The 11,208-nt window shown below is 41.5% G+C and overlaps 1 protein-coding gene across 3 annotated transcripts in view; it reads right to left on the bottom strand.

Annotated features, from left to right (window-relative positions):
* myos.L (myoskeletin L homeolog) overlaps positions 1 to 8,918 on the bottom strand; it is a 29,298-nt gene extending 20,380 nt beyond the window's left edge. The window contains exon 1 of one of the 3 annotated variants that reach the window (XM_018224213.2): positions 8,164 to 8,918. In XM_018224213.2, coding sequence (XP_018079702.1) covers positions 8,164 to 8,218 — 55 coding nt within the window. In that variant the 5' untranslated portion in view covers positions 8,219 to 8,918. 3 annotated transcript variants of the gene reach the window in all.
* Between the last annotated feature and the right edge of the window lie 2,290 nt (positions 8,919 to 11,208).

The following is an 11,208-nucleotide window of genomic DNA, read 5'->3' on the forward strand; positions in this document are numbered from 1 at the left end:
TTTGTAATATACCCACCAAGTGTATAGAATATCCTTCATTCTTTTACATTAATGCACTAGATGAGTGACAGATTCTATATTGTTTAGAATGTGCTCCTGCTCCAGTGTCTATAAAGGAGTTGATGGTTTAAGTTTAAAGGGATACTGTCATGGGAAAAAAAAATCTTCAAAATGAATCTGCACTGAAATCCATTCCTCAAAAGAGCAAACAGATTTTATTATATTCAATTTTGAAATCTGACATGGGGCTAGACATATTGTCAATTTCCCAGCTGCCCCAAGTCATGTGACTTGTTCTCTGATAAACTTCAATCACTCTTTACTGCTGTACTGCAAGTTGGAGTGATATCACCCCCCTCCCCCCCTTTCGATTTTTAAAACCATGGCTTCAGAAAGGGATTTTGTTCTGTTTCAGTGTTACACAATGAGTCCGCAAGGCTGTGTGTGCCACTGGGTAGACCCTAATGCAATAACTTGACCAGAAGAAAGACTTTGTGAATGTTAGAGGAGCCCTGAAATAAATAAAGGAAATGAACAAGGATGTTGTGATGAAACCATTCAAGCCATAGCGATAAAATTCAGCTTACAGCAATAAAGGGGTGCTTTGCCTTTAAGTTAAATTTTAGTATGTTATAGAATGACCAATTCTAAACAAATTTTTAATTGGTCTTCATTATTTGTTTCTTTATAGTTTTTTTAATCAATTTGCCAATTTGCCGACTCTTTCTGGATTTTAAATGGGTTGACTGACAAACAAATGTTCTGCTAGGCAGGGCTGGAACTAGGGGTAGGCAGAGTAGGCACGTGCCTAGAGACTTACTCCTACCCCTAGTCCGGTCCCTTCTCTGTCGACCTCCCACTTGTTTTCATCTGAGCAAGTGGGCGTGCGTACGAGCGTCTATTTGCGCAAGCGCTGAAGCTTCTTTTCGCACATGAGCAGAAGCGTCCTTTTGCGCATGTGCAGACACGTCTTTTCGCGCACGCGCACAATCGCCTATTCGCACATGCAAACATCTAGTTTGCGCGCATGCGTGCAACCAGACGGCGCAGCAGCCGGGCAGGCTGCCTAGGGCGCCTGCCCGACTTGGCCCGGGTTTGCTGCTAGGCTACAGATTTATTGTTATTGTTACTTTTTATTACTCATCTTTCTATTCAGGCCTCTCCTATTCTTATTCCAATTTTTTATTCAAAGTAGTGCATGGTTGCCAAGGGGCACGGTTGCCAGGGTAATTTGGACCCTAGCAACCAGATATTGCAAACTGCAGAGCTGCTAAATAAAAAGCTAAATACCTCAAAAAACTTTAATCATAAAAAATGAAAACCAGTTGCAAATTGTTTTAGAATATCGCTCTCTACATCATAAAACTTAATTCAAAGTTGAACAACCTCTTTGTATGACCAGTCGGCTCTGTATGACCTGCTACAAGTCCCTGGTGTAGAAAGTAAATAAGGAGCAACTGTTACAATGAATGTAAAATAGACAGAGAATGCAGACAGCTGTGTGGAAAATATTCCTCAACTCTTGTGCCTTGTGCTTCCAAGAGACTCACCATTGAGCTGTGTTAGTGTAGGAAAGGACAAATATTCGCCTTGGGATCTCAGTATTAGAGAGATGGGGGGGAATCAATAAGTAAATTACAAAGAGCATTCTATATTTTTTATAGTATTAGTATAGGCTTTAATCAGGCTAAACATCAGGGGTTTCTAACCTGCAGCCCTCTAGCATTTGAATGCAGCGTTCAGCTTTTCTTTGGCTAAAGGGGGATGCTGGGAGCTATAGCACAACAACAGCTGGAAGGATGCAGTTTGGACATCCCTAATGTATTCAGTAGCGTAAGAATGACAGTGGCCGTCTCCTAACTAGTAAAACATTCTCTAGACAACTAGGGGCAGATTTATCAAGGGTCGAATTTCGAAGTTAAAAATACTTCGAAATTTGACCATCCAATTTGGGTATCCTGCGGTCGAAGTAAAATCGTTAAATCATTTGATTCGAAGGATTTCAGCGATCGATCGAACGATTTTACTTCGACTTCCAAAAACGTAGAAAAATGCCCTAGAAGGTCCCCATAGGCTAACATAGCACTTCGGCAGGTTTAATTTGGCGACGTATTGAAGTAGAAGTTTTTTTAAAGAGACAGTACTTTGATTATCGAATGGTCGAATATTCAAACGATTTTACTTAGAGTCGAAGTCGTAATATCCTATTCGATGGTCAAAGTATCCAAAAAATTACTTTGAATTTTTTTAATTCGAAAATTCCCTCGAATTCACTTCGATCCTTGATAAATCTGCCCCCTAATGTTAAAATGACATGTCTCCCCTCTGTAAGTATTTTACAACAGCCACACACACACACACATATATATTTGATAATGTTCACATCCTAAATACAAGTTTTCATTGCAGGATGGCAACTCAAATGCTGTCCAGTTTGGCCTCTCACGTGGAGTGTCAGATTGTACACAACTAACATAGTAAATTGCAGTGATAGTTCATCATCAGTTCCTGTCCCATTGGAGTTTACAATCTAAGGTCCCTACCATGTATTCTAAATGTGGGAGGAAACCCTTGTATTGCAAGAAAAGTCTAATCAAAGCTGGTTGATTGGCCATAACCTGGTGTATCACCTCCCACCACAGTCCTTCACTGGTAGAGTCTCCTTATAATAAGCCAGGCATTGAGAGTTGTGGGCTGACATCAGTAGGAACCAGACAAAGGGCCAGATTCAATTCAGTGAGAAAAAGGTTTATCAAGTGAAAATTCATGGACGAGTTTCAATTTGAGATGCAATCCGATTCATAAAAACGTATTTTACGGTTAATCACGGGAAAACTTCATTGAAGACTAAGGGAAAAAACTGGAACTGAATTTGGAGAAAACTTTTTCTTCTTGTAATGAATCCCGTCCATGGGGCAGATTCACTGACTGGTAAAAAGTTGCCAGCGACTGCTTCGCACCCATCGCTACACTTCACCAGGCGAAAATTCGCTCAGGCAGCGTTAATTCACTAAAATGCGGAGTTTGGTCCCGGGCGTCGAACGCTGTCAACTTTTCGCTAGCGTTACTTCTGCAATGCGAGCAATTCAAAGCGAAGATGCGCTAGCGTTCATTTCTGCCTAGTGCAAATTCGCTAGAGGCCTTGCGCTCAGGCTAATTTGCATACGGTGGGAAATTTAAAGTTGAATGGACGTTTTTAGGACTTTTGCAGGCTATCAGTCTGAAAAAAGGAAAAGACACCAGCGTTTTTTGATGCTTTTTCCACTCAGAATATGAGTAAGTAACAGAAGATTGAGGAAGATTTATCCAGTGCACTTCATCTTGTCTGAGCTGGTGAAAGTAAGTCTGGCGAAAGAGGTAACGTTCAGTAAAATCTGAATTTTCGTGAATTTGCAGAGTAACGTCCATTCACGAGAACGAATTGTCACCTGGTGATAGAGTGCAAATGAGCGATAGAGCCATATCTCTTTCGCTAGCAAATTGGCGCCTGCGGGCGCCAATTTGCAAAGTCCTTGCAGGCGGTAACGTTGGCGAATTGTCGTCAGCATTTGCCACTTCGCCCTTTAGTGAATCTGCCCCCATGAGTTTTCTCGTGATAACCAGAGATACATTTTTCTCACTGAACTGAATCTGGTCCAAAGTGGGATTTTTCAGCATTAAGTGATGCAGCCCCCTATGTATTCTCATGGCCTGTACTGACATATGCCTTAAAACTGTGCCTACATTGTACTTATATTTCAGCATGAACATTTTGGGTAAATGCCTAAATGGTTGATGTGCTTCTGGTCATTACAAGACACACATTGGCCCCTGTCCCAGTCCCAAGTCAAAATAAAGCAAGCTAATATCGAGAAAACGAGAAAGAAACTACAGTGCTGCACGGCACTCATGCTCTTGGTTATGTGGCCGGGCTTCAATAAGTAACTGCCGGATCTGTCTTGAAATATTTCCTTCTGCAGATGAGGTCTTCAGGTTCACAAACTATCTTAGACAGACTAGTAAGCTACTAAGCTTTTAGCACTGCATAAATATAGGCTGGGAAAGGCTTTGGATGAACTGATACCTAGGCCAGAAATGCTGGTTGGCTTTCAAAACAGACAGCTGTCATACCTATAAATTAGCTCAAAAATTAGCTCAGATGAGTGATTTGAGCATAGTTTTGCCCTGTAATGTCATGAACTAGTGACTGCCAGTTCATAAGAATAGCAAAACTATGCTCAAAAACATTTATATATAATTTGACACTAGTAGGAATGGAATACATTACATTGCCTTGTTACTTGTTCCAGAATTATATTTTCACAAAGACTAGGACGGAGAATGAGTTGGATGGTTCATGATTCCTACATCTTCTCATTACACACAAGCAAAGGATTCATCTTTCATTTTTATGCAAAATATTGAAAAATATTGAATAATTCAGGTGCATTTTATAGGTGCCCTTTATATAGGACATACATATATATATATATATATATATATATAAATAAGAACACAATACACCTCTTTTTCCCTGTCTACACCCAACTAATGTGTCTATCTTGAGTATATGCTGGTAACCTAGAAGCCACCAACACCTGCCTCTACAAATGAACAACACAGATTGACACAGTCTTCCACTGTCAGCTGCGGGGACTGCAAACCTTGCATTATTTCCCATGTGGCTTACTCCATGAACCAAAAGAGCTGACACCATAGCATTTGTTAAGTATAAGCCATTAAAAGCCTAGTTCTCAGACCTTTGGTATGTCTCTCTTTATATATAAATGCCTTTACAATGCAGTGTTTGCAGAGCTTGACATTTGATTGGACGGAATGTTCAATCATCCAGTGACGCTTTTTATTGGTTCATTGAAATCTTTATTATTTTGCGGTTACTTTACTGCGGAAACTTTCAAAATCCCTTTCCGATTGTTGTTCTATATCACAGTAGAGCTAAAGTTCACCATGTGACTAGAAGGCTAGGCTTATTACTCCAACAATCAGTACTTGCAGATATTCTGTATCATGTGCTATTATCTACATGGGATGTGTTACTCTAATCTCCTTTCACTTATGAACACTTTCCCCATTTCTCTGATCCTTGCTCCTATGCTCTCATGCACCATCTTCTCCGTTTCTTTCCCAATGGTGTATAATGGAACAGAGGAGCAGAAGACAAATCTCTTAATTTCTATGGTTTCTGACCTCAGTATTGAGAGATTCCTTATTAGATGGAGATCCACTGAGAACTGATGAAACATGGAAAAGTGTTTTGCAGGGGTATCTGTATGTGTGACTGGCCAGTAGGGATGTAGCGAACCGCCGTTTTGGTGTTCGCGAACGCCGTTCGCGAACACCGGCAAAAAATGCGAACGGTTCGCGAACCGTTCGCGAGCTTCGAAAACCCGCAAAATCGTTCGATTCGAACGTTCGAAGGATTTTTCGTTCGATCGAAGGATTTTCATTCGAATCGAACGGTCGAGGGATTTTAATCGTTCGAACGAATGGAAATCGTTCGAACGAATGGAAATCGTTCGATTTTAGCGGTCGAATGGTCGCGAACTCAAATTGCGAACGTTCCCAAACGTTCGCGAACATTAGGCGGACGCGAACGGTCGAAGTTCGCGCGAACAAGTTCGCAGGCGAACTGTTCGCTACATCCCTACTGGCCAGTGTAGAAGCTGTGAACAGACCAATCCAACTAGAGCTGCATTAACCAATTCCACTTGCTGAACTCGCAAAACCTTATGAGTGAATGAAGTCACTTCCAGCCTATTTCATCAGCATTTGGCATTAGGGTCCAATTCACTAGACGTGAGTCAGTTGCGTGTGTAGAATATTGGAATTTCAAGCAGGTCAAGGCTGAAGATGTTAATTCTAGGGTTTCCTTGCACCCATGATTCCCACGTGATTCTAATGAGTCAGTTTAATTGTTGGATGGCTGACACACTCCTGTTATAGTCAAGCAGAACAAGTATTTGCTGTAGTTTATGTGTGATTACTGCATTGTTACCCTTTCTTATACTTCTGCATAAGATGAATATTCACAGATATGGTTGACAAGAAATGAGTAATTTAACGCTCAGCAACCAATCAGGTGACTGTTTTTGAAACAGGTGGCCAGTGCTGATTGGTTGCAATAGAATGACCTGGCCTGGTACAAACTCTACCACTGTATTTACATGACATATGTAGTAGCCTTCAATACAATCTAACAGAAAAGGGTGCCTTTTTGGGGATGCACTAGAGCAGGGCACTGAATTGGTAAATATGGTACAAGGTTGGATTGTACAGAACATACACAACATATTTGTAATACTGCACATAATTCACTATTAGAAATGTCTTTATATCTTAAGCTTTGACTTTTCTAACCTAAACTGAGTCATTGTTGGCCAGCTTTTTCCTATGAAAAAGAAAAAGAAGAAGTGAAATCAAAACACTATTAGTCCATAAACACTCACTTCAAAGCAAACTAGTTCAGTGTGGCGCCTATGTAGTATGATTGGCAAAACTGCCTTAAGTAAAACTTAACTTTTAATAAATTAGGCTAAAAAGAGAAGAGCGCCCACGAAAGACAAACCCACTGCTAATAGCCCATAAGGTACTCACTATGGCTCCACTTGCACCTGCAGAGAAGTTATGCAGAACAGTACAATGCCTGTGCAGTATGGCTGCTAGTAATTAACTAATCTGACCCATTTTGCTTCACAGAAAATTTCCAAACTTGCAAAAAAAAGCATTTAAGTCAATGGGTGTTTTTTCGAGCAACATATATGGGCAAAATACGTTGCTCATACCTACGGCCCATGAAATAACTTGCAATTAACATCAGCAGGACTTGCAAGGGCGTAAAACACAACATGAAATCAATATTGCCTAGAATGTTTTACCTGCTGTAATATAAATTTGGCTTTAGAATGTACCAAATTCATTATTTTTGCATTTGCCCAAATATCAGTTCCTCTACAAAATATATCTGCCAAACACATAACCAAATCCAAATCCTAATCTCCATTCTTAGATCTGAGCGAGAAAAAAAAAAATCATTAACTGTAACCAAAAATTGTATCGTTTTTCTTTGTTCTGAGCTTGTCACTTGATTATAAGGGTTTTGATAAACACTAGTAGAATACCAAATCAAAGCCTGATTTCAGTGAATTTATGTCTTAGAAAAACTAAGCAAAGACAGGTCTGTTAATCAGTTGCCTTGTCTTAAATTGTATCAACTGTCTGAGCCACCAGGGCAGAGAATAGAAAGGGACAAACACTGCTTTCAATATATATATATATATATATATATACATAGAACATTTGTAATGAATTTATATTGCAAAGTTGCTCAGAATTATGTTTTCTTTTATTTGACGTCCCCTTTAACCCCTGCATGGGTCCAATGAGAAAAAGGATCCAATCAAGGAAGCTTATGCACCTGACTTTAGGGGGAGGATCTATAAATTGGGGGGCGGGTCCACTCTGCCACCTTCCAGCTGTTGTTGATGTACAACTCCCAGCACTGCCTGACAACTTCTGATTCCCGGTGGCTGCTGGGTGCTGTAATTAAACAACAGCTGAAAAACCACACAGGGTTAAGAGATGGAATTTGTACTTTTATCAAAAACATTTGCTGGTCCTTAGGTACAATATGGCAAATTGTCCGCTCTGCCCTGTATTTCCCTGTACTTCTGGTATCACAAGGCATAGGCTGACCAACTAGTGTTTTGCTTATGAGGATGACAAAGTGCAGAGCAATGCTACAATACAGGGAATGCTATGGAGGGTTTTAATACATCACAAAATTTGTTGACTCCCCCTTTAGCTGATATCAAGAGTGGAGAGCCATGCAATATTGTTATTATAGTGCCCTTTAACATGCACACAGATATGTATCCTATTATTCTTCTGGGTGATCTCCATCCCCTGCCACTGCATTGGGTCTGAAAACGTACAGTATTGGAACTCAGAAGAAGCACAAAAAGCCTCATTTATGAATGCAAGTAAAGTGTGCAAAGCAGCAAATCGGATGCAAAACTGATTGCACATTGATGCTATTCACAAAAAATGGTGTGTGCCCTTATTGAGCAGGAGGGTGTCGGGAGTTATTAGCCTTACAATAGGAAGCCAGGAGCAACAGAGACAGCCCACTTGCATTTAGAGTTGAAGAGTAAAGGTGATTCTTACCTGAGCGGAACTTGCTCCTGATGAGCATGGAGCGCTCTGAGGCCAGCAGGGTCATCTTTGATGGTGGAATTCCCGGGGTCCCAAAGGACTGAGGGAGGGGCACACTGACAGACGTAATGGTTCCTGTTTTGTAAAACAAAATGCACTGCAGGAAAAATATCCAAGGATGGAAAGTACAAAAAATATATATAAGAAATAAATATGTCTTGAGTGGGTATAGACTGGGCCTTTAAGGAATGGCCTCTAACGTCTGGCTTGGTAGGTTGGGCCCCTCTTGCTTTGGTGCAATTATTTTTCCTGCTTTGTTCCTTTTTTTTTTGTATTTCTGGGTTCTGTGAGTGTGAGTGATGTTGGCAGGAGTGTTTCACTGCAGGTCAGAGGCGTCACTGGCTGATCACTGGTTTCCTGGGCTGAAGGAGCGTCTGTGGCCTGGGAGAGCAGGAGAAGGAGCTGGTGGGCTGCAGAAGGGAGAGAGGCCAGAGAGAGTCCCAGATGCTAGGAGTTGGAGGTACATGAGATGTGTTCATCAGGTGATAAATCCCCTCTCTCTCTCTCTCTCTGTCTCTATGTGTGCTAGGTCTCTGACACACACAGCAGCTCCTCTCTCACAGCTACCAGCCTCCTTCCCACCCCCTGTGTCTGACTGTCCTTTCCACGTGTGATAAAATGCCATCTGCTTTTGTCACTTGACACCCCGCAATCCTGTGGCAGTTATGCAGTGCTGCATCAGCAGGGCTCTCCTCTCCTACAATCCCCTGCCCTAGCCCTCCCGGCCTCTCCATATACCAACCACACATTCGCTGGCTCCCCTGCCCCGCCGCACACAATCTATGTTTCAGCATGCACATTTCATGCTTTTTAGGCTTAATGGAAAGAGGAAGGTAGGAGATGCCACTGCCAAGAAATCTACTTGTGCCTGCTGACATTTATATAAAGTGCTAACAGTTTGCACTTCAGCAGCAGAGCCGGCTCACATGGCAGCTAGAACATTGTAAACATGAGATTTATAGATCTGTTAGGGCAGGAAAAATCCAAGCAAGCCTATTGCTCTGCAAAGATCTGAAATCATACAATGGGGATTCCAACCTGGCTGTGATAGTACTACAATGCCCAGACTCCCTTGAGAGCCGAAGGATGGCATAGAATTGCAAGGAGGTGTCATTCCATAAGGATTCCGTAAGGAAAAACATAAATGGCTGCCCGACCTGCTGTTGGTTGGAGCAGCATAGGTTGCTTATCTCATGTACATAGTAAAACAGGAACCACCGATATACTGTAACTTATGTCCTTATAACGGGTGTTTGGTGATGTCATCAGTTATAATCAGTGCTTAGTGATGTCATTTGTGCCACACACTTCACTGAAACTTAAGTTTAAATAATAAATAAATGAAATAAATCATAAATAATGTAACCCCTATTGGAAATGAGGATATTAGAAGTCCCCGTCATGTATGGAGAGTATACAATGAAAGTATACATAGAGAGTATGTATGCATGGAGAGTATGCATGGAGAATAAGCATAGAGAATATGTTTTAAGTGTATGCATGGAGAGCATGTATACATGGAGTATACATGAAGAATATGCTTGGAGAGTATAGTGATGGGCGAATTTGTCCCGTGTGCGAAACGCGCCAGCGTCTCATTTTTTACGCCGGCGTCTGTTTTTGGACGCTGGCGCACATTCGGCCTCCAAAAAAATGGTGAATTTATTTGCCAGCGGCGAATCACAGGAATTCACGCCTGCTGAATAAAATCGCCCATCATTAAGAGTATGTATAGAGAGTATACACTGACAGTATACATGGAGAGAATGCATGGATATGATGCATGGAGAATATACATGGAGAGTATACACTGAAAGTACATGGAGAGTATGCATGGAGAATATACATGGAGAGTATACACTGGGAGTACATGGAGAGTATGAATGGAGAGTGTACATGGAGAGTGTACATGGAGAGTGTACATGGAGAGTGTACATGGAGAGTATAAATGGAGACTATAAGAGTATACATGGAAGCAGTTGCTGAAAGAAGAATCTTCATATGTCAGAGTGAAAGTATCCTGACACTGAGCTTGGCCTTGGTCCCTTAGTCTGGTATGAGAAATGTGTCAGTAAGGGATGAGAGGCACGGCAGGAGGAACTTTCCATACGCAGAGAAAATTCACATTACTGGCCCTTAAATGAAGCCCATGACTATATAATGCCTACAGAGTGGCCAGAAAAGCCACAACCCACTGACAGAGGACACTTTGTATCATATGGGACTTACCCTGACTCAATCATCAGCCAAACTTCTGTTTCCATTACAGCGTTCAGACCAACTACTCTGGGACAAGCAGCAACTGACAGCTGTTCCCAGGAGGTTCTGCAGCAGCTGCAATGTCTTTCCACTTGCTTATGTGCTGGATAAATGGCAGCTAGAGTGGCCGCACTCATAGCCAATGGCAATTGTCTTGCAAACAAAGCACAAGCGCCAAATGAACCCACCATGGGCCTTAGAGAAACTAAGAGACTCCTGAAAAATGTATAAAGTAACCAACATATTCTACAACGCTGTACAATAAACAATGCCATCGCTATCTACTGTTCACAGAAATCTCTATGGCAGCTACCAACAATGGGCCACATTCAATTCAGTGAGAAAAAGGTTAATCATGTGAAAACTCATGGACAAGATTCTATTTGAGATGCAATTCAATTCGGACAAACTTATCTCACGGTTTATCACGTGAAAACTCCATTAAAGTCTATGGGAATGCCATCTATGAGTTCTCTCGTGATAAACCATGAGATACATTTTTCTCACTGAACTGAATCTGGTCCAAAGAGAATCTGGTCGAGAGAGAGAGAGAGAGAGAGAGAGAGAGAGAGAGAGAGAGAGAGAGAGAGAGAGTAGTGTCTGCTTTGTGGGAGAGTATTTTATTGTTTCTTTAAAATGTGTGCATGGCCATTAGCTCCCCAGGTATTTTACCTGTTCACTTCCAGACCTGGAGAAAGGGAGGCTGGAAAAAGATCTGCCAGTGATTCCTGCAAGCTG

Source organism: Xenopus laevis, chromosome 7L, assembly GCF_017654675.1.
Source record: "Xenopus laevis strain J_2021 chromosome 7L, Xenopus_laevis_v10.1, whole genome shotgun sequence".
Taxonomy (NCBI): domain Eukaryota; kingdom Metazoa; phylum Chordata; class Amphibia; order Anura; family Pipidae; genus Xenopus; species Xenopus laevis.